This window comes from Elgaria multicarinata, chromosome 5 (assembly GCF_023053635.1).
Source record: "Elgaria multicarinata webbii isolate HBS135686 ecotype San Diego chromosome 5, rElgMul1.1.pri, whole genome shotgun sequence".
Lineage (NCBI taxonomy): Eukaryota > Metazoa > Chordata > Lepidosauria > Squamata > Anguidae > Elgaria > Elgaria multicarinata.
This window is the reverse complement of record NC_086175.1, coordinates 75,194,764-75,219,283: the sequence shown is the minus strand read 5'-3', so window position 1 is coordinate 75,219,283 and position 24,520 is coordinate 75,194,764. Positions and strand designations below refer to the sequence as shown.

The following is a 24,520-nucleotide window of genomic DNA, read 5'->3' as shown; positions in this document are numbered from 1 at the left end:
ATCAGAAAAGTGAATTCCAAAAAAGCATAACTTAGGAGTAGGCAACATGGTGCCTTCCAGATGTTTTGGATTACAACTCCCATAAACTCCAGCCACCATGGCTAACAATTAAAGACTTGGGGTGTTTTAGTCCAAAACCTCTGGTGGGCACCAGGTTGCACTAAACCTGACGTAACCGGTTTAGCAGCCCAATCCCAAACAGGCCAGCAGTGCATGCATCTTCCAGTTTATGTCGACTATATCTTGAAACATATTTTTACCTGGAACAAAATTGTATTGAAAACAATGGGACTTAATTACTAGTAAAATTGTTCAGAATTATCGGTGCTCATCTAAACGAAATACTGATCCAGCAAAGATGTCTCTATGCAGAAGCAGGCTTCTGCAGGTGGATCCCTTCACTGTTTCTGTACAATGTTTCTGGCCACAAAGTCCACATCTATGTTATGCTGCAGGCCAAAGGCTACACACGTGCTCACAAACACATACGTAATTCTTTCCAATTTGGACACTTTCCCATCAAGCACAGCTTAACTCTATGCATGTCTACTCACAAGTAAGCCCCGGCACAATGGGGTTCAGTCATGTAAAGGACAGCTCAGTTCCATGTAATTTTACTCAGAAGGAGACATTGGGATTATGGGGAAGGAGGCTTTCTTCAGCTAAGCTAGGGAAGCCTATTCTTAGCTCCGATACAGATTGGGGTCACTGGGTGGATGAACATAATGCTGCAAAACCCTGGTCTTACCTCTGATCAGTAATCAAATTGAAGAGCAATTTAAAATTTAAGCACCGTGTTAAAGAGAAGGTATTTAAACTTTAAATTGCTCTTATCTCTTATCATTGATCAGAGATAAGAATGGGGTTTCCCTGCTTACTGCACCCTCGCCCAGTGATCCCAATCTGGATCACTGTTCCCAGCAATTGCTCACAGTGGTCTTTTCCCTGGAGCCCAGCTGATCAGGTAGGCTGTGAGGAAAAGCAAGTGGGGGGGGGGGGCTGCGGGTCACGTGTGCTTCCCTGCCTTAGCTGGATCAGAATCCGCACACCTAATAATACTGTCTTTCCTCACCAATTCAAGGCAGCAAACAGTGATGAACAGAACAGCCATAGTGCAAAACAACAAGAAAATACCTGATGGAATTCCTCTCCCGACATGAACCTACTCATACACTGTGCTCAACATTTGGGTGCCTACTCCTAGAGAAGCTTGGAGGACGGCAACAAGAGAGAGGGCCTTTTCTGTGGTTCCACCAACCCCACTGTGGAACAATCTCCCTGACGAGGCCCACCTGGCGCCGACATTGTTATCTTTTCGGCGCCAGGTCAAGAATTTTCTCTTCTCCCAGACATTTAGCAATGTGTAATTAGCCTGGGCTTGTTTTTGTATGTTTTTGTGGTTTTAAATTTTCGTATATTGTTTTAAAGTGTTTTTATCCTATGTAAACTGCCCAGAGAGCCTCGGTTATGGGGCGGTATACAAATTATTATAAATAATAATCATAATCATGTAGCTATCCAGCACTCTCTGGAATGGAGCCTATATAAAGATCGAAAATCTTTACCTGTCTCATTTTAAATAAATTTCTCTGTGATTTAGCACACCCTTTCTGTCACTAGAAATTCTTACGTGGAAGGCATATTTGTGCGTAAACTTTTTGAACTGCGTGACGCTGCCCTAAGGAGTGGAATTCTAATTGTACACAAGAGACATGGGAGCAATTCCTTCTCAATGGTCATTTATGCAAGGCTGGAAAGTCAGTGGAGCACTAGGTACTCTCTTCATTTGAGAAAGCGATGCATAGATGGGGGGGAGGGGGTAATATTTAGAAAAATGGCTTCAAAGAACCATTGGGTGTATTCATGCTCCCTGACTTTGTAACAGAGACAGAAAAGTAGAGAGTAATCTTTTAAAGGAAATGTGTACATTCATGTGCAACTGCTTGTGCACAGGCATCCCCTAGTGGACAAATTATTGAAGTTCATCGCACCCCTCAGCATCTGTTCTACTTGATACCTCCCCACCCTCTATAGAGGGCTGTACAATAAAAGGGGAGAGAAAAGCCCAGTCCTCACCAGTAATTCTTCTAGCCTTGACAGCATGACACTCTCAGTTCCTGAGTGTGTTTCTTGTTCTTTGCTGCTGCTGTAAGTGAGGATTAGCCATTTTATACAGGCAGCTAGCAGGCGTTTCCTCCATGACTGCAACTCCTCTTCAGTGTTCTCCAGGACTTTTGATACAGCATCAGCAATCACCCAGCTGGAAAGAGAGCAATGAAGCTGCACTTTTATGTTCCTTTCAGCCATTCCCCCATCCCCACTTCCCGGCCGTAAGCTTGAACTGAAGAGAAAGGAAACACTTATTCGTTATTTTCTAGAGCTAGAAGATCAGCTGTTCCAGGAGATTAAGGAAGCAGAGTCTCATGCTCTGAGCGCAGGGCCGGCCCTACCATGAGGCAGAGTGAGGCAGTTGCTAAAGGCATCAGATTTTGGGTGCCATAAAAGGAGAGCAAATTGTTAGCTATTTACTTTGTTAGTACTGTATTTCTACTGCAAGGGATAAAGATAGTTACTCATGGGAAGATCTGCCTCACATACCAAAATAACTTGGCTGGCTTTGGATATTATGAACCTTGAGTAGGTGGGTGGGTGCACCATTTGCTGTTCTACTTCAGGGAGCTAAAAGTCTTGAGCTGGCCTTGTTCAAGAGCCATGACAATACTCCACCTATTGAAAGTACAGACCTGCTAGTTGGCCTAGTGCAGTGAAGGCTGGTGTCTGTGATTTCGGTGGGGGTTTGAATGCTTTCTGAGTTTTAGTCAGAATCAGCCAGAACTATCCAAGGTGCTAAACCTAATTTTGAGGATAGGGTTCAGCAGTTTGGATAGTTCCTTTAGAGTTCTGGCTGGTTTTGACTAAAACTTAGAATGGATTCACAGATCCACCGAAATCAGAGCCCAGCCTCTACTGGTCTAATGGTGTGATTTATGAGACACCATAAAGCAACCTTTCCCCAACCTGGTGTCCCTCCAGGTGTTTTGGACTGCAACTCCCATAACTCCCAACACATATGAGAGACACCAGGTTGGGTTTCAGTTGCCTTGTGGGTAATGTTCCAGTACGTTACCAGCACTGGATCCAACAGGCTAGTATCATTTCTAGTTTAGCGGAGCAACTGGCAGGTGAGTCATGTCCATCACACAAGATTTTGTTGATTCATCTTGTGTTCAGATTTCAGTCTTTAATCTGATTAAAAAACTAGAAAGCTTAATCTCTTTGGTTCCGTTCACACATAATGTGAAACCTGACTTGGTACAAGACCAGTGCTCCCTCTCCCCCCATCCCCTTACATGCTCCGGCTTCCGCCTTCAGTTCTGATTTAGCAGCAAGCGACTGCCACTGCATCCAAATCAGGCCAAGGATGGTTTGCAGAAACTGTAGTTTCCCCACAAACCAGTTAGGAAATGAAAAAAGGGAAAACACATCCATCTAAACCTGGTCTTGTTGCCCAACTTTAGTCAACACCTAGAAATAAAGCAATTTCTTTCAGCTCATCCTAGTCTGCTGGCAACACAGCTTTTTGCTTTAAGCTCAACTTCTGTTGCCTCTGGAGCCTGGTTCCTCTACACCACTCTCTGTCCTAGCTTATTCTTCTGATTTCTATTTATTTATTTATTTATTACATTTTTATACCGCCCAATAGCCGAAGCTCTCTGGGCGGTTCACAAAAATTCAGTGTAGGCTCCAGGTGGACCTCTCTGGGGAGCTCATTCCACAACCGGAGTGCCACAGCGGAGAAAGCCCTCCTTCTAGTAGCCACCTGCCTCACTTCCTTTGGCAGGGGCTCACGGAGAAGGGCCCCTGTAGATGATCTTAAGATTTCCAGCTGTCTCCCCCACTCCTGCTTGACATGTTCACCTATATACACTATTCCAAATTCACCTCCCAACCTCTTAACCATTCAGAAAACCAGCAGAGTTTTACTAAACTTCTGGTTCCCAGAGTAACTAGGTTTCTTTACTCTCCCTTAGCTTTCAGCTACCTGGGCCGTTGTTTTGAATCCCCTAGCAAGAACAGCCTCTAAACAGAAAACAACCATTTTGTTTGCTATAAACACAAAATGTCTGAATGGTTTTATTCCTTTACACTTAGAAATTAAGTAGGCTTACGATTCGTGTTGTCCCACCGTCTCAAGGGCTACAGGTAATTTTTCTGTCAGATAAATGAATGTCTCCATTTCTGAAGGTGGCAGTAACTTCAAAAGAACTTGACACTCCTCAGGGAATGGCTGTGAAGAACTTCTACTCAGCAAATCCTCCAGAAGTTCTAACCACAAAGCTTCTCTAAAGACAGACATAACGGCTGAAGAGACATAAACACAAGAAAGAGCAATGCAAAACAGTCAAAGAGATGGCCTTGTCATGTCACCATTTCATAGGCCCATAAGTCCAGCATGAGGACGTGTGTGAACCAGGGGCCCATTGTAGCAGTCTGAAGTACTTGGAATGAGATACCAAGAACTTACTCAGCCAAGAGTAGAACTACCAACCAAGACAGACATCACAACAGGTAGCTTTAAGAACAGGCCCTGATTGAAAGCTCCTTGCATTAGATAATATTATAGGTGCATGTACACATGCAAAGACTGGCAGAATGTCTTGTAAACAAAATTTAAAATTAGGAAAAATCCAAGGTTTTACAGTAATAGATGAGTCACATTTTTAAAAAATCTGAGTTATCAGCTGGTCCACTTGCTTGAACAGCAGAAAACATTTTTGGACTAAAAGTCCCAAACATTGTATCACTAGCATTCACAACTTTACTTTGCAACATTAAGGGTGCAATGCTATGCATGTCTAGACAGAAAAAGAGTCCTACAACTCCCAGCATGCTGGGAGTTGTGGGCTTTTTTCTGTCTAAACATACATTGGATTGTGCCCTAATAGCAGATACTCTTAACTGATGGTACAAAATAGTTATAAACCCCAAAAGCGTGTAACGTGAAAACTATTCCACAAGTTGGCCACTGTTACCTTGTGCAAAATGCTGCTCTCGACAGTCCAAGTATGTATTGATGAGTGGCAGAAAAAGGCCCACATTCTTTTTCAAGAACTTGCCAGTGCCCCGCTTCAGACACCAAAGCTCAAACTGCAGCAAGTGAGTCCGACAATACTGAATCAGCAAAGCCACGATGGAAAGGGATGTTTCTGTTGAATGATGAAGGCAGAAAAGCTGAACATCGACTCCGACTGCCTGGGCGAAGACAGGCTCTTTCTGTATCACATGCATGAACACTTTCTCCAGCTCCTCTGTGACCGCTGTAGACAAAAGAATGCCCATCCCTTGAATGTGCTCTCTTGAAAGGAAGAGGTCTCCCTTCAGGGATCCTCTTTGGTAGCTCTCGGTGAGGAGCTGCACCAAAGTCTCTCCATAAATGCTCAAGCAGGATCCTTTTCCGGAAACAGTTTGAGATTCCTCCGTGGCCAGGCTTGCTTTGGGCAGCCGCAGCATAGCCAACGTGACTTCTTTTAGCTGTTGTGTATCCATGTAAGTGTGTAGTTCTTGCAATGCCTCCACCTGCAGTGATCTTCTGGGAGATATCTTGCATCCTTCTTGACTACTGGCCTCCAACTCCTTCAGAACAGTTTTAGTGACAGCTTCAAAATATCTGGAGAGTATCACTAGTTGTTTCCTGTGCTGGAACAGTGGGTAACCCACCTTCAACAACTCAAGAATGCCACGATTTAGGTGAGCTGACAGCAGTTTTACTTTCACTGGACTTAAATTGTGAGCGGGGAGAAAATGTTGTTCCAGAGCCAAGAACCAATTCTCCAGCGTAGGGTGTTTGAAGACCAAGAAAAGTAACTCTTCCAGTATCTGCAAAAGAGATGGTTACAATATGGACGTAAGTAAGGGTTAAGATAAGGGCCAATTTAGTTCAGCATTTTATTTCCCACAGAAACTAACCCACAAGCTTCTACTAGGATGCCACAACAAATGGAATTCAGAGGCATATTATTGCCTCTGAACCTGGATCTGAAGCATGACTGGCAGCCACGGAGACTTTTCTTCCATGAATTTGTCTAATCCCTGTTTAAACGGGATCTAAGCTAGTGGCATCACCACTTTATGTGATATTGAATTCCATAAATTAGTTATGTGCTGTGTGAAGAAGTTCTTCCTTTTTAATGTATTGAAGCTTTTGCTAATCAGTTTCAGTGAATGACCACAGGTTTTAGTATTGCAAGGGAGAAAGAAGTTCTCTCTAGTCACTTCCTTCAACCCATGAAAATTTTTATAAACCACTAGCGTGCCCCCTCTGACTTGCTTTTTTCTCTAAATTAAACACTCCCAATATCTGCAGCCATTCTTCATAAGGCAGTTTCACCAGCACTCCAGGAATAACCAGGGGGTTGGCTAGTTGTTCCTGAAGTAGAGCATGTTGATGGTCCTTGTGGTGGCTACTACACATTTTATATGGGTTTTATTTTAAGGTTTTGTTATATTCTTTTAAATCCAGTTAAGGTCTTCTATCAGAATAATTGTATTTATTGCATTTTGTAAATGGCTGACCTATTTTATTTCTTATCCAATGCTTTGTAACAAAGTGCTACATAAATTATTATTATTATTATTAATAACCTTTTCTGTACCTTTTCCAGCTCTACCTTATCAGTGACCTCTGGACATAATACCAATCTTTACCCAAACAAATTTACTTCATCCCTAGAAGGATCTTAAATTTTAAATTTGTAATTGCTGCTGTTTTTATCTGGTTGAGCTTTTATATTGTATTTTATACTATGGTTTTATACTGTTGTTTTATACTTTGAATGTTTTTAAATTTTGCGAACCGCCCAGAGAGCTCCGGCTATTGGGCGGTATAGAAATGTAATAAATAAAATAAAATAAATAAAATAAAATAAATAAATCTGTGGTTTCAAACATCATTTTCAGTATCAAAAACAAGAAGAAATTAGAAGGCTGAGTAAGTAGAGGCCTGTCTGCTACTGGTCTCTTCCCAATCTGACTTCCTAGTCCTCAGATGGTTGAAGAGGTGTTTGCTGACCCAGAGACTCTTGTAATTGTATGGCTCCAAGAAGTTATGATAAAGAATAGACTGAGTCACCCCCTATAGAAAGGAAGACTGCATATAAATGAAGGCACACAATTGTCTTACTATCTATAGCAGCCTTCTCCAACCTGGTGGCTTCCAGATGTGCTAAACTGCAATTCCAGTATGACCAAGGCTGGCTGGAAATGATGGCTGTTGCAGTCAAATACATCTGGAGGGTACCAGGTTGGAGAAGACAGATCCACAGGATTTCAACTTGGAATGATCAAGGCCATTTCTACACCTCCCAGGATCATCCCTGTGCATCCAAATGACACACAGGGGATCCCGGGAGCAGGCAGGGATGATCCTTCCATTTTCCTAGGATAATCCTTAGGTGTAGAAAGGGCCCAAGTCTAAAATACCGAAGTACAAAGAGAATCAGATTATTTTCCTAATTGCATGGCTTTTCATTGAGGAAAGCCAATTTAATCAGAAAAACAAGGTTGCTTTTGCGCCTGGGAAAACAATTCTGTGAAACTGCTGAACTATTTAACTACACAGAAGATTAATACCTTGTCATTTCCAGCCTCTGCTGCTGTCCCAGTCTCTACATCCACAAAAAGATCAGATTCGGTTTGAGCATTTTTCTGTTCCTGCTGACTACACAATTCGATGTCACCACTTTTGTGCAACAGGCTCTTCAGCAGGTCCACAAAGAGAGCGAGAAGGGAAACACCAGAATTTTTGCCCAACTGTTGGGGAATGATACATATTTCAGGACGAGAAAAAGCTTGGAAAAGACTGAGCAAGGAAACTACATCTTTGTACTGCATCTGAGGGCCACGTCTACCACTATATATATTACACTGCATACAAAACATTTTGAGTGTACACTTATAAAGTAAGATATGCAAACCATAAATGTGCATCCAACAATGTATATCATGAAGACTGGGAAGCCAGGATTGGACCCAACAGTTTTGACAACTGTTGGGGCCCAGGACACATGCCATATACCGTTTTCAAAACTGTTATAATGCGCTTTAAAGCACTAGTGTAGATCCGGCCATACTTGCTGCCATCCAAACGTGTGAAGTGAGAGTAAAAGATTAGCAAAAGGGGAATTAAACATTTTAATAAACAAAGGATGCTGGAGAAAACACAACATTTCTTACATGGCTGAAATTCTCCACTGTGGCTTTTAAGTAAAGCAGGACGTGCTTTGAAGCCAACAAGAGCTGCTGAGGTTGGAGCTGGGAAATAGCTTCATTTAACTTCTTTTTCATGGCCTCTTCCAACAAAAGAGCAACATCTTTCTGATAAGTATTCTTCAGCAGGGAAGAAAATGAGAAATCCGATGACAAGAATTCATCTACACACACGCTTCTCCCTTGCTGGAACTGTTTAAAAAACAAAAATATTATAAATAATTAAGGAAAAACCATTCCATGCTGGAATGATGGAACTAATGAGTACCACAAAGGGAACTAGGCATAAAACAACCTTTCCCAAACTATGTCGATGTCTTTCAGTTCGTTTTCGTTGGAATTCATTCTTAAAATCGCTTTTAAGGAATAATCTGTTGTTTTATTGAGATCTGCGTAGCTGTTTTATTATGCTGCCTTTTGCTACTTAATCATTGTTCCAGTCATACCGAACATGCAATTTTAACATTGTCGCTTTTATACTGCATTTCTGCGGGAGTTTTTTTTTTTTTATTGTAAGCTACTTTTAAGTACTGCTTTAATAAGAAAGCAGGATGTGAGTTATCAAAATATACAAAAAATTCCACGGTACGGAACCTCGTTTACTGTAAGCTCCTAAACTGAATAGCAAAAAAGGTGGATTTAATCCTGCCAACTTTTTCTATTGCAAGCTGGGTTCAGCGTCAAGCTGTGGTGTTTTGAGCATACTAGACATCAGTCCTCTTCAGATGACATCATTCCAATGTGCCACAGGCTGGTAATTAGAGAAGATGCAACAGCACTGGGGTGTCAGGGTGCCTGACTTCACCAGAAGATGCCAGTGAGACAGAAGTTCAAATACTATAACCAGACTTGGGGCCAATATATTTCTATTATTATTATTATTATTATTATTATTATTATTATTATTATTATTATTATTTACATTTATATACCGCCCCACAGCCAAAGCTCTCTGGGCAGTTTACAAAGATTAACATTAGATTAAAAAGAATGAACATTAAAAATCAATATACAAAAAATTTAATAAACATAAAAACAGCTAACATTTAAAATAATTTTTAGACACTCAGCCAGGCCAAAGCTCGTTTTGGACTCAGTTAAAACTCAACATATGCTGTTAAACGCCTGGGAGAAAAGGAAAGTCTTAACCTGGCACCGAAAAGATAACAATGTTGGTGCCAGGCAGGCCTCAATGGGGAGATCGTTCCATAATTGCACGTGTAGTTCCCTTTTATATGGTGTTACAATATGAACTAACTCCAAATTATGCAGTTTGGTAAGTTTTTGTGTTGCTTACCAAGGTTTCTTTAGCTTGCTGTGGTATCCAAAGACTGTAGTATTGGCTGAATAGATAGAGCTGAGCACAGGAAGACTGGAGTTCTTTATCATAGAGCTGAAACATCAAACAGAGAGCTAAGGGGTCTCTCTGGGAATGTAAGAGCTCAGTGAAAACAGTAATGAGATACTCCACTATGATCTCTCCTGCAAAAACGAAAAAGAGGCATCAGACTGGGTCCTGTGGCTTCCTACACTGAAATATTCAAACCTAAGTACACAGAGCAGCTGGCCCAAATCTCCTCACTCAGGTAGGGGATAAGGATTTTCTAATCCGAATGAATCTATTGTACTGTGACTTGAAAACAACAGCAAGTCAGGCATACTTCACTGAACTGAGCACAGAAGCCCTGCCAAATGTCAGAGCTGACTCAATGGCATAGTTCACCCACACTCCTGAGCAATTCAAGAACTTGTGAAAATCCTACTGTATAGTGAGATGAGTGGAAACCTTCCAGGACCTATCCAGCATGAGAACTATACTCCGCATTTCTTCAGGCATGCCAGTACCCATAACACTATTTGCTTTATGTTTGAGTTAAGTAAAGAGTTTGAGTAGGTTTATGAAGATCGTGATGCTACCTAAAATGTCAAGTCATGCAAGTCCCTTGGGCACTTGGTCACAATGTGCTCCGCTGGAAAAAATCCTAAACCAATTCCAGTTCAATGTTCTGAACTGTTTCCTTTTCTCTCTCCCTGCAGAATAGGACTTCAAGGTAGAAGTTTATAACTACCAAGAGGAAAAGTCAATTCCATCACGTCAAATATTGATTAAAAGCACATAAACATTTATGAACTTCCTTGACATTTCTTTTAAATGTGCATGTAGTTTTAAAGAAGTGAGTAGGTAAAAAACCCAAAATCAGTAAGGGCACTTCAATAAACCTGCAGCTTAAAAGCCTTTTCCATGATGGCAACAACTCATATTCCTAGCTAGAACTCAGAGAAAGGCTTTGCAAATATTACTAAGAATTTAAAATAGAAAAATAGGAAAGGAATACCTCTTGCGTTTTCATCAGATTCAAGAAGCAACTTATTCCTGGCTTCTAAAGATGCTGGGACAACAGCACTGAATGGAAATGTGCTCAAAATCATTTCTTCATTTAAGGCAGATCCAATTTCTTCATTTAAGCCTTCATTGCCTTCCACAAGGATGTCAATCATATCCAGAACATCTAGTTTGTAAAGGAAAAAGCTTACCCAAGGAAGACAGTTGTTTCCAGAACCCAAATATATAACAAGGCAGCCAATAGTTAAGAGGAGCAGAAGAAAAGGATCTGAAATAGTAACACTACACAAAAGGTAACGTTAAGTAGAAGCAGTAAATCATATTCTTGCATATGCATCCTTACCAAACATACATATGACTTGTACAAGAACAGTCCTGGACAGTTCTTAATATAGTATGGTAAATTCTGCTTACATTATTCTGCAACAACATGGTGTCTACAACATGCCATTTTGGCTCATCCCGAAAAAAACTGGTAATTGCAGCTGTCAGTTTTTAAAATAGCGTAAATGACATTGGTGTGGAGAAAAAACATCACAGGTTGTCCTAAATTAAAAAATAAGTCCTACATTTAGAATCTATTAAAAAGTAATGTTTTCAGTGGCAATTATGTGATGTGTCCTAATTTTAAATGAATGGAGTTAGCAATTGGTAGAAAAACCCACTGGCTCAATTCTAACATGACCCCAAATTTGTGGTTAAGGGCAGCAATTATAGCTTGGTGTGGTATGTCAATTGACAAACCAAGGTTTCCTATCAGCCAGCAAACCAGTATCAGAATCAGTATCTATGGTTTGGAAGAATGTTTGAACTGACAAAAGAGCTTCAGCCATCATTCTGCCTCCAGAGGCTACTGCACTGAAGATAGGAGAGTTTAGGAACATACAACCTTATGAAGCTGACAGAACAGAAAACTAAAGTAGAGAGGCAACTCTAAACCACTGCTTGCTTGTTGTATGTCTGGAACTTAAACCATGGTTTAGATTGAATGTGGGCAACTTGTAGCTCTCCAGATGTTTTTGCCTATAGCTCCCATCATCCCTCACCATTGGCTATGCTGGCTAGGGTGGATGGGAGTTATAGGCCAAACCATCTGGAGCACCACAAGTTATTCACCCCCGCTTTAGGTTCTAAACTATAGTTAGCTTAAACCATAATGGCCTGCTTCAGACAACATGCTAAACCATGCTGTTTAAACACAAAATGGTTAATGGAATGCATTAAGGTTAATGCATTCCGTTAACCATTTTGTGGTTAAGCAGCATGGTTTAGTGTGTTGTCTGAACCAGGCCAGTCTGAACTCAGCCTACAGCTGACAGGAAACTTTCAGTCCTCAGATAATATGTGTTTGCTGTGGGAAAAAGATATTCTAACTCATTGCCACCTACAATTCCATTAAACATTTAGAATGCAGACTTCAGGGCTAAACAAGATGCATGGACACTGCTGTACTGAACCAAGAACAGTCAGCTATATGTTATCAACAGTGCTACAATGACAGTATTAAAATTATGTTAGGAAGAGAGCATATGTGGTAGAACATTTCACAGCTGTGCAACACACACTGGTTGCAACACATTTTGCAACCATCACTGGTATGGCTGATAATACTTTGGGTTCCTTAAACGGAAGAGTACTATCATCTGGCCTCATTGAAGTATAGATGCCCTAAGGCTACCTTCAGCAGAACCAGAAATTGGCCTGCAGGTACAAACAGCAGCATTCTAGTTCCTGGAAACGAGTACACATGCATATGATTTCATTGTTCATGACTTAATCTTTACTCCAGAAGTTTATAACTAGTGGCCGGTTTTTGAAATGCTGCTTCCAGAAAATTCCTACGAACGTTCATGTGTACAGGCATACCGTCAATGTGAGAGATTGGTAGGCTGATATTGTCAATGTCTTGTTTAAACAAGTTGGCTTGGAGAATGCTGGCTTCCTGGACGATGTCTGCTGCCTTATCTGTGTATGGATAGGGATTGGTCACCAGTTTTACCAAGATCTGCAAAGGAAAATGAACATTCATTATAAGTATTTAAACATAAAAGGTGACACAAAATCAGTTGATTGTAGGGGTAAAAGAATTCATCGTGGCTTCTTGTCCCCACCCCCACGCGTATGACTATGATTTGCATAAATAAAGCACAGGTAACCATGGCATCCAAACCCAGTGCATTGCATGGTGGGGGTGGCTTTTTACCCATGCCACAACCCATGGCTTGTAGGTATTTATGCAAATCATGGGTAACTATGCAAATCGTGGGTAATTATGCTAAGTCCAGCTGCGTGTGTGCCATGCGCAGAGGCAGCGGAAGAAGCCAACATGGCTTTTTTTTAGCCCTGCAATTGTCCAAACAATCTCACTGTAACTCAAATGCAGGCATAAAGGCTGCATATTATGTCCACAAAGGAGAACAATGCATGCAACCAGAGTTGTGTTTCATTATTTTTGTTATATATATATATATACATACATACATACATACATACATACATATATATATATATATATATATATATAAAACAAAAGACAGCAGAAAGTTTCTTGGGTGAGAACCTCTGTGATGAGAATTCTAAAGTTCCAGCTGTGCATGGTCCATTCACCAAGCATCTACATATTCTTTTAGAGTGTAGCCGCCAAGGAGACCTGCATTTGTGCAAATCCATCTGATTTGAGCATATTTATTTATTTATTTATTTATTTATCTATTACATTTATATACCGCCCCACAGCCGAAGCTCTCTGGGCGTTTTACAACAATTAAAAATAGTAAACATTAAAAGTATACAAAAATTTAAAAAACATAAAAACAGTATAAAAACAACTGTATCCATTTAAAAACAACAATTCTGGGGTCCATTAAAAACAAACTTAACGTTGTTAAATGCTGTTAAAATGCCTGGGAGAAGAGAAAAGTCTTGACCTGGCGCCGAAAAGATAACAACATTGGCGCCAGGCGAGCCTCATCGGGAAGATCATTCCACAGTCGGGGGGCAACCACTGAGAAGGCCCTCTCCCTTGTTGCCATCCTCCGAGCTCAGTTCAGTGACCATATCAAGACAAGTGTCAATTCTTTGAAAACCATATCACTATGGACTCCGTATGCTTCAAGTATTCTTTGCAATGAAACAGTTTATGGCAACCTACTGGATTTGGCACAAAACCTTACATCAGTTGATCTCTGAAATAAATACTTTGCTCAATTAGTAGATTAGATAGATAATTAGTATTCTGCAGATTTTTTAACCACCTTTATTCAGCCTGGTTCTGCTATGAAAGAACAATGCAGTGTTCCTGAGAATCAGGGATTATTATTCTTAACTATTATTGATCATTGAATTGCCTGGTAAGTTATCTTTCTGGACCATGCCTTTTCCCCCCTCCATGCTAAACTTAATTGCTGCTTTCACAAGAGAGAAAGGAAGCAGTTTTGTGCACTAAAAGTGTTATTGGGAGAATTAAAAAAAGGTTTACATAACCTGCCTTTCCTTTCCACGTTCTTTGTTCACTCTGCTCTAATGGAGCAATATATAAAGTTGATGGCGAAAGGCATCCTCACTCTTTTATCAACGCTACCCACTGTAGTGGAAATATCCAACAAAAGCCTTTCTTTTAATCTCATTTCCTTTGTTCCCCTTTCCATGTCTAGCAGATGTGAGTTCTCAGAATTCATTCATGATGGTTTGAAACATTTTGCTCTGTAATAGCAAATGGTAATAAGTTCCCACTAATGTTATTCTTGGCATTGTTAATCTGACTAATTTGCACATTTCTTACCCTTTCCAAAAACTGAATCACTGCTTCCTTTTTGACTTCTACTGTGTTATCCAAATGTTCAAGCCACAGTTCAAGTTCCTTCCAGGTGTACTCAAACACTCCACTGTCGTGCAAAACCTGTTAAGAAACAATTATTATACAAAGCTTTCAGTTGCTATTTTTGCTCAGCAACTCTCATTTTGGCTGCTTGGTTTAAACAAAGCACAGCAGCAGATGGCAGGGTAGTTTTTACCATGACCTTTTAACTAAAAGCCCCCTATTTTAAAACATACTATATTTAATGGAAATAAAAGGCGGTTGAAAGTACGTAAGACTTCTCTGACCTGGTTTGCACAACACAACAGCCCACAGTGGGTTAATTTACCCATAGGGGCTGTCAGGTTGTGATAGGTACCAGCGGGGCATCCATTTTTGCATGGCACATGTGGTCACCTGGCTTGCCATGGCTTGTTGTGTCGTACCAACCCAGGAAGCAGGCATTGTTTCAGGGTTAAACAACCCTGAAATAACCCATGGGTTGTTTAGGGTTATTTGAGTGTTGCCTGTTTCTCCCTCCTAACCATTTTCCTTGACTAATCCAGGAGGTTAATCTTGCAAGAGCCTTCCATGCTGTTTCCATCCATTAATACTGTGAACAACTGAACTGTTAAAATGTATATGGAAGCCATCCTCAATCCAGGCTAGAGACCATGTATACACAAATGCAGACTTTCCACACACAGGCATTCCTACCTAGATGGGAAAGCACATGCCCAGTCCAACAGCCAGGACTATACAAGCTGCAATCACATCCATCAGCTGCTGCTCAGGTGGGGGAGAGAGAGGTTAGAAATAACCCTATCTGTTACCCCCACGTTGTGAAACAGCTGATCAAGCAGAATCCCAGCTTATGTTGCAGGGCTACCCACACATGGCCCTACAGTGGCTGTTACTGAAATGTCAGGCATGGCTGGGCAAAAAATGAGCCACCTGAATGTGTATCAGAGACACGGGCCCTTTCTACAGCATCCATCCAGGCGGGTGGGGGGGGGGGAGACGGGAGAGGTTCACTTCCAAAAAACCTGAAAGGCTGCTGAAAAAAGATGTGCATTTTGCAGGGCAACATTGTTCATAAAATGCACTCTCCCTCCTCCCAACTGACTGCACTCAGCTCTGTCGTAGTGAACTTTCTGCTTCAATATACGAATGCTCATTCTGATCCGACAGCTGTGCAAATGTTACATTTAGATTTGTTAAATAGTCTTGCTGTCACGGTTCAATTGATCTTACCCCTTGTAAGCTAAAGAAGACATTCACAGCCTGACACTTCCAGACTATGCAAACAATGGCTACTGAAATATGGCGTGCCAAGGCTGTTTACGAAACAAGACTTGGCGTTTGTGGAGCCCACATGGCGGAACACTTCCCACATTATTTATTGTTTTGTTCTCTCTGTGCATAAAACCCAGAAAAGACCTGCTAACCCCTATCCTGACAAGATAGCTGATAGGACTATCCATTATAAAATGGGGTGTGATTGTAAATACAAAGTAATAAATAAGAAAATACCCTCACTTGTGCTGGCAGATGCTAAAGTCAGGGGCAGTTTATCAAAGCAAATGTTACATGTTGCCCCAGTAATCAGGGGAAGAAATTTGAGAGCGTGACTTTAATTTGTGCAACTCTTTTTACTCTGTCCTTCTTTAAATGTGTCAACAACTGTGTCCTTCTCTGGTTGTTATGGCCCTTCATTGAGAACAACAAGACTGAATGACTGATTTTACTAGAAATAAATGCATTAGCTGTCTTCATTGAAAAAAAGGCAAGAAGAGGCAATGTAATGTCTCTATTTCATTATATTGAGGCTATTTTGTCTGTGTAATTAGAAGATTAGAGGCTTGCAGTGAGAGAGAGGGGAGAATTTAATTTAATTTACATTTAATATGAACCAAACTAATACATGAACCAGAACACAATTATCCTACAGTTTTCACAATTCTCTGAATTTTGTGATAAAGTTCTCTGATCAAAAAAATGCATATCTTAGGAGAAATGCAGACAAAAATGTATCCATTTCTCCTATTATATACATTTTGTGTGCATTTTCCCCACTGTATGCATGAAGAGAAATGCATACAAAAATGCATATAATAGGATAAATGTGTACAAAATTCAGTAATTAGAATAAATGCACATGAAAGTGTGTATATTCAGAACAGAGAAAGGTGCTCATTTATAATGCTAAACTTCTAAAGTATGTTCAATGTCAACAGCTTTTCTGTGGCCACAAACAATAAAACTAGAATAATTATATAAAAGCTCTTGCTCACCTTAATAATCAGTTTCTTTGTTGATTTTTTGAGCTGTGAGTGGTTGCTTGTTACAAACATTTTCATTAGTAAATAAAATACGGATCTTTCAGCACAAACCTTCTCGGCTTCATCCTAAAAGAGCATATTTTTACTGATTAGAGTTGATAAAGTTGTTCTGGGACTCTCCACAGATACCAAAGCCTAAAAACAATGTAACTGATATTGAAGCCTAAAACATGACATTGGAGCACCTAGCCTGTATTCACAGAGGAGATGAGGTACAAGATGAAAAACTAATAGGGTAATATGAAATAAGTCAACTTCTTCACATCCCCTATTTACTTTGAATACTAAAAGTAGAGATGGCCATGTTGATCCATAAGAAAAATGCCAAAATCCCCAGCTAGGCAATACTATTATAGGACAAATCAAGCAAGCAAGGTTTTAAGTTCATTAAGCTGGATGATAAGCAAAGCAAGGGAAAAGAGGATAGTGAGGAAAGAGAGAAAAGTCTAGTTTGATATTGAAGCCACAATCCTACATTTAATCATAACCTGTGTTCACATGTCGTGTTAAATCATGGTTTAATGCAATGTGGAATGAGCTGCAGTGAGCACCCAGATCACACATCCTAGCTCCTCACCCCACCCCACCCCCAGTGTAATAGGGAAGAAGAGTTTGGAAGCTTTTGCTTTTGGTTAACTATGTTTTGCCACATCATCTGGAACAACAAACAGTTGTTAATACTAACCAAGGTTAATTTCAAACAAGCCAACTTCAGACCATGGTTAAAGGTAACTGTGGTTAACTACAGCTTCTGAACTGAGCAAAGGGCAGAAACGAGCAAACCCGGGGCTTGCTGTGTCTCGTGAATATTGTGTCAAGTTATAGTTTAGTATGACGTGCGAACATGGCCATAGTCTTAAAATAAGAGTGGAAATTGAAGTAGGTAGTACTGGAGCTATGCAGGTTTCAAGCTGCACCTGGGATTGCTGGGATCAACGAACAAGTAACAGCTGCTGGGTTTTATATTTTCAAAAATGGGGGATGAACCATTACTTGCTTCTTTGTCACTGCACTCCAAGTTGCAGCCTAAAAACTGTATAGCACCTAACACAGCCTAATCCTATTATGTCTGCAGTTTTGACTTACGTTTATTTGGTCCTAATAAAAGTATTGCCCAATTCTGGGATTTTACTTTGAATGCTCACCTGGTCTTAATACCCCTGCCTTCATTCAAAACCTCACACAGAAAACAGCTCTCTTGGTAAATTTCTAAGTCTCCCAAACGAGCTCGTTTTGCACACCTACTTAAGGGCAAAACAACATTATTGTTTATCCAGTGTCTCAGTCTCAATGCATTTCACTTTATACTCTTTCATTTAGCACACGTCCACGCCGTGTGTGCAAAACAGAAAAATATAATCACACCCCTTGTTAAACTTGAAACAGTACAAGTAGACACCTTCGGAATCTCTCCTACCCTTTGCAAATGTATAACCACAAAATCACCTCTTCTTCCAAATGCCAGCTCTCTGAAGATAAGTGTGCCACTCCTTCCACATTTAATCAAGGAGAAGCTCTCTCCATTCTTCCCTTCAGAAAATAACTCTAAGCAAAGCAGGGCAATGCCAGCAGGGAGAAACTGCGTAGGCCTATAGTTTTAAGAGCCAGGAACATCACACAGCATTTATTATACGTCTTGCCATCTCCTGTCTACAAGCATATTCAGGGTTTTGGTCCTACCACTAGCACATTGTTCTTCTCCTATGTGACATGAATATAACTGAGAAAATGAGACGTGCTCCTGATCGAAAGATGAGGTTAAAAACAGCAAAATGGAGAGGATAGCACACAACTGATCTTAGAAGATGAGAGAGAGCCCTAACCCTGCCCCCAACACCCCCATACCTGTATTTTGAACCAGGAAAACTTATTTGCAGGCAATTCCAGTGCCACCTGGAGAATGTGATGCTGTAAAACAGGAGGGATCTCCTGTCGCAGTCCTTTTTCAGTCACAATACCTGTGGTGTGAAAACAGTATTACTGTAACACGTCTACCCTCTGCCAAAATATTACTGATTTGTATTTTATCCTCTATACTGTATTTTCAGGGCTGCTTACAGGATTTCAATGAAAACAACAAAACACAAACAATAAAAGGACAAACTAAAGCTACAAAATGCAAAAGCATGACACGTCAAGAAGTTTTTTCAAAGCACCATCACACATAACAAGGATTTAAAAGCCTGGGAAAATAAGGTCTTTGCCTGGTGCCCAGACGACATCAAAGAGACACCTGGTGAGTCTTCCTGAGGAGAACATTCCAAAGGCAGGGCACCGCACCCAAAAATGCCCTCTCCCCAATCTGCCAGACAGAGGGGTACCTGGAGGACGAGCTCATTAGATGACCCAAGAGTATGGCATGACTGATGTGGTCCAGGCTTTCTTTCAAGTATCCAAGGCCCAGGACAGGTGGGCCTTAAAAATAAGCACCAGGACTTTCAATTTGGCTCAGAAATGAACTGGGAGCCAATTGAGCTCTTTAGGTACCAGGAAGGTACCTGCTTCTAGTTAGCCTACTGTTTCTGATCTATTTTTAAAGCACCCCCAAGTAAAACACATTGCAGTAGCCTAGTATAAATTTAAACAGAGGTTATGGATAATAGCCCCAAAAGACAGTTACAAACATTGGCTACTTTTGTAGTTTATTCGTTCAGTCGCTTCCGACTCTTCGTGACTTCATGGACCAGCCCACGCCAGAGCTTTCTGTCGGCCATTGCCACCCCTAGCTCCCCCAAGGTCAAGTCTGATGCTGCATCTGCTGTTTTGCATGATGCTTGTTCAGCTGGACATGACCAACTCTTTGCCACTTAATGCCTTAAGCATTTTTTAATACATCTCAAAAGAGATGTATTAAAAAATGCTTAAGGCATTAAGTGGCACCAAGTTGGTCATGTCCACCTGAACAAGCATCATGCAAAACAGCAGATGCAGCATCATTTTTAAGACATTAGTGATTTGGGAGAGTAGCATCACCCATAAATTGAAACAGGATACTTCCCACAGCTAACAAAGCACAAGGGAACTCCAAGAACTTCAGCTAAGTTTTCTCTAGAATACTGAAGTCAATGTTTTCATACAGTATAGGATAATGTGTTGCGGTTCATTGTAGCTGAGATTTTAAGAGCAGCTTTATATAATACAGGAGTAGATAGTATCATCTATCTCTATGATTTGAAAGACTTTTCCTTCTTATTTGTGCATACTAAGTTGTTGTTAAACACAGAAACAGGCCAGGTGGTGGGTGTTTCTTGTCTACTGGCAACCTTAAGTCCCACTGACTTCAGGAGAACTATTAGAGCAGTGGTGCACAACCTTGGCCCAGGAGCCCAAGGTGGCTACCCAAGGCCTTTATTTTAGCCACCCCACTCTCCCACCACTGCAAAATTCTCTCTCTCTCTCTCTCTCTCTCTCTCACACACACACACACACACACAGTCAATTTCCCCACTGACTATACTCCCCAACTCCCTTCCCAAGAGATCCTGATACGGATTGCTCTTTCCTTGCCAATGCTAGCAGCAAGGTAAGAACTCTCTGTATCGAGATCACTGTTATGTGTGTGCATGCGTGTGTGTGTAGCTCCTAACTCAAGCCAGCATAAATGCAGCCCCTGGGGCAAAAAGGCTGTGCACCCCCTGTCCTAGAGTTCTTAGTGTAAGCATTGTAGCTTTAGATCTTATGTAAATATCAGAATTAGTCTGTAGTTATACTTCTGTTTGAGATGCATTCTGTTCTTCCCTTTAAAAAGGAAGGATAGCTTTGATATATGTTCACTGCATAGAATTTGAAAGAAAAACATGACCACGGTTCAGCAAACAGCTATGCTTATCTCTACCACCATGACATGAAATGTATGTTTTTAACCTCATGGTGGTAGAGATAAGCACAACTTGTTTCTGTGATTAACATCAGCCTAGGATGCAGGAATAAGCAGCCGGAAGGGTTCCAAATCATGGAGCTATGCGGTACAATCTGCTACTGTCTGCCCAGCAAGTTGGTGTTTAAGTCGCAGCTAGAATGGACTGTGATTGTTTCCTATCTGATCCTTTTAGCTGGAGATCTCACGAATTTAACCCAGGATTATCTGCATGCCAAAGTAAACACTCTTCTATACATGAGATTTTCAAAGTGTTCCTCACCCCCATACTTTTAAGTGAACTTAAAATTACCTTTTATTAACTTGCTAAAGTCAAAGTTGCTCTGTGCTACTAAGTGGGGAACAGCTTGCTGGTAAAGGCATATAACATGAAGTAAGACAGCTTTCAATAGAGTAGTTTCTGCATCATCTGAGCCTAGAAAAAACCGTAAAAGATATTAACAGATTTTTAAATCACAAACTCCAAAGAAAAGTAAATACCATCCTAATAAAGTTATGATTATATATTCTTTTCCTCTTACAGACATAGCACAACCCTGAGAAATAGTGGCCAGGACCAGATATAATTTAAAAAGTAACCAAGTAACACCATGATTGTGGAGCTACATTTATAGATTTAACAGCCTAATCCTGACCCCCTCGTTCTGGTCCTTGGAGTGGGACAGGAACCACCATCAGCATTGTTGCAAAAGTACTGGATAGAAAAACCCCTGAACAGGGTAGTTCTCATGCAAAGAGGATGAGATATATAGAGGAAGGAAAAGACATGGGTAGGATTATTTCTGCTGCTTTCTTCAGAGCCTTCACAATAGTTTCACCCTGCTGGATGCCAGGTTAAAAGCGGCAGAAGGGAGAGGGTTAAGACTCAAGTGGTACAGAGTTGGACAACTCCACTTGCTTCCCATAGGAAACCAGTTCAGCCACTTTGTTGCAAGCCTTTCTTCATGCAGCAAGAGCTGAAGCTGAGGACAGGATAACTTTGCTTGGAAAACATCTGCAGCACCAATGATAATGTCGAATTTGACATCCACACAAACTTGGCAACGGCAGAAATATGCACAGCCCGGAAACTGTCACAGGATCACCCAAGAGATTTCTTGAAACAGGAGCTCAGTTTTTAGAATTTGATTAAATGCTGTTAAAAGCATCACTCCTACAGGAGGTCATTAACAGTGTTTTGTGAAAGAAGAACAGAGCCACAGTGAATCATCAGTAATGAATCATTCATAGCCCCTGTTCTCCTGCACGATGGAGAAGATGACTAAAGTCTTCCTACCATGCTCTCCACTTGTTGCGTTGACCTCCGTTGTTTCCTCCACAATAGTAGCAGCATCTTCCCGTCTCCCTTTCTGTCCATCTTGTTCCTTCTCTTGCTTCAGAAGCGACTGCCAGACGGCGACTATGTTAGTCATATCTGGCAAAAGCTAGGTTTTTAAACAAGACAGCCATCAGCTAATAAATACTGTTATACAATGCTTTTGGCATCAGAATATGCCTGTGAAGAATTATTTGTAAAGCAGTAGGAGCAAAGACGGAACATCTTCTACAAAGTCATACAAAACATTAGCAGCCATTAACTTTTGTGAAAGCCTGGATTACAAAGTAATGATTAAATCCAAGGAACAATTTTTGCTGTGGAAGGGCTATTTCAATTTATCTCTGCTAGAATGATTCACCTCAGCTGGTCAGAGGCAAGTTTAAATGTAACGGCTTATATTTCAATCATATTTTTAAAAATTAATTATACAGCAGTTACCAAAGCTTGCACATTATTCCTAGCACATGTATTTCAAAGTAGAGTTAGTTTATTTCAAGGGTTCCCAAAGGTGTTAAGCTCTCAATTCAGAGATTCAAAATGGAGAGATTTCAGTTCAAGGAAAACAAAAACCATTACCTTATCTCTAACAATACAATATGAGTAACAGTCTATCCAGTGTGCTGCCAGAAGAGGACTTCCCTGGCTCCTCCTACCCACGTCAGGCACCCCCTCAAAAAGGCTCCACCAAGGATTTAGAGACTGTCCTGGACTATGGGCAATTGTGGACTAAGGAAATTGTTGGGTTAACTGTGGGTGGTTCAAACCATAAACACAGAGTTTCTGGATTTACACATAACAAAGCATTCTAGGAATTGTGTGCTTCTGGGTTGTTCATTGAAAGCGGGAGCAACTAATGCACAGCTCATTTAATTCATTTATTACAAATATTTATTGAACTCTTGTCAGGGCAGAAGCCCTTCCAAGGTGGCGTACAACCATAAAACTCATAATAAAAACTGATATGGTAATAAAAACACAATAAAAACAGCAACAGCAGTAAACATCCTAAGCAACCCAGGAATTGCCACCATAATGTGAGAACCAGGTCTTAAAAGTACCTGCTGAAATGTCAGAGCAATTCCCCATAACTGACAGCCTTGTGTTCCTTCAGGCTTTCAGACTTAACTCTCCAAGTTGCTGGCTACAGAAATTCTAGTTTAATTTATCTACTAATAGCTTTTATTGGCCAAGACTAGCACATAGCATAGAAACAATTTCATGAAATACATTCACATAATTTAAAATGTTCATATCCACCTTTAACCTACTAAGTCTTCATATTATAAACACAACCTCCCCCATAAAATATAAATCAATGTACTAAGAAGAAAAAATACAATATAAATACCTCTGGATATTCATCTCCACAGTTACCAGGATACACAAAAAGAGGAAAAGAACCTGAGCACACTGAAGCATTTTCTGCTCCACAAATTGCAACGCTATACCATTCAGTTTTACTACTTTGTACCTTGCTAAGCGCTTCTTTGTATTGCTGCACAAATTCCTGCATGATGGATGGTGTATAGATTTCTGACTTTTCCCATATCTTCTCATTCAGACAATACTCAATGTTTTTCAGTGCTCTTTTCAGAACCGTTGATAGAAGTGAAAATATTGTATGTTTCACTGTTTTATTAGCTATCTACAATAAAAGAAGAATAAACTGAAAATGTACTTATAGCAACCTAATGGAAAAAGAGAAGACACCTAAAGAGAGAGAAGAAAAGGTGGGGAAAAAAGGGAGGGGCATCAAAGAGATCGGAAACGGAAAAAGATCCAATGTCTTAAAATTGTGCTTGAAAAAATATGTTAAGATGTAATATGCCTGATGTATTTCAGCATATTGCCGTCTTCAAGGACACATGTAACAACTAATCATGGCTTGCTTAACCCACTGGTAGTCGGGGCCACGTGTTCTGCCACCTGACTGCTCGCCACTTCTACTTCCTTTCTGGCTTAGAAAACAACCCAGGAATGGCCCTGTTCCTGGATTGTGCTCGGTGACGTGTGAACCTGGAACTCTGGGCTGTTGAGGAAGGAACAACCCAGAGTTTTAACCCATTAAAAAAAAAACCCCATGAAACAGAGCAACTCAGTGGAGTGTGCAGAAGGGAGTTCTGCTGACCTATCCCCTACAGAAATGAACATTTCCACTAATTTCTGGAGTTACTGTTGGAAGCACCAGTTCCTGCTGTGCAAGCAGTGGGTCCTGTGAACACAGTGCAACCAGAGGAAGCACAATATTGGATACTGCCCAGAGAAATGATCAATTCCTTCAAACGTGCGTAGTTAAACAAAGCAAAAGCACATAGCTAATTTTGTTGCTCAGACCCCAAGATAAAACTGCTTCTGTTCTTTTTTAAAAAAGTTAAACAGAAGGCTATTTTTTTTGCCTAAAATAATGCTTCTCTATTTACAACATAGCTGTATTCATATGTAGCACTGAGCAGTGATTTAGCATTACAAAAATGGGCCTGTGCAAGTCTCAGGCTTCCGTGTTATTCCCCTTCCCTCTCTCCTGTTCCCACGAGAAAGACTGGAAGCCTCTGATTAGTTTTTGATTAACCACACTTTA

General features: G+C 40.6%; 1 protein-coding gene across 1 annotated transcript in view; it reads right to left on the bottom strand.

Moving 5' to 3' along the window:
• Nucleotides 1–24,520, bottom strand: part of URB1 (URB1 ribosome biogenesis homolog) — a 69,522-nt gene that overhangs the window by 24,177 nt on the left and 20,825 nt on the right. Inside the window, exons 11-24 of the mRNA XM_063126689.1 lie at nt 23,414–23,587; nt 21,901–22,048; nt 20,917–21,039; nt 18,593–18,705; nt 16,700–16,813; nt 14,391–14,507; nt 12,476–12,614; nt 10,602–10,775; nt 9,563–9,747; nt 8,233–8,457; nt 7,630–7,809; nt 5,034–5,877; nt 4,170–4,362; nt 2,077–2,260 (exon numbers count right to left, since the gene is read on the bottom strand). Of these exons, the coding sequence (XP_062982759.1) occupies nt 2,077–2,260; nt 4,170–4,362; nt 5,034–5,877; nt 7,630–7,809; nt 8,233–8,457; nt 9,563–9,747; nt 10,602–10,775; nt 12,476–12,614; nt 14,391–14,507; nt 16,700–16,813; nt 18,593–18,705; nt 20,917–21,039; nt 21,901–22,048; nt 23,414–23,587 (2,913 nt within the window). The remainder of the gene's footprint in view (nt 1–2,076; nt 2,261–4,169; nt 4,363–5,033; nt 5,878–7,629; nt 7,810–8,232; nt 8,458–9,562; nt 9,748–10,601; nt 10,776–12,475; nt 12,615–14,390; nt 14,508–16,699; nt 16,814–18,592; nt 18,706–20,916; nt 21,040–21,900; nt 22,049–23,413; nt 23,588–24,520) is intronic.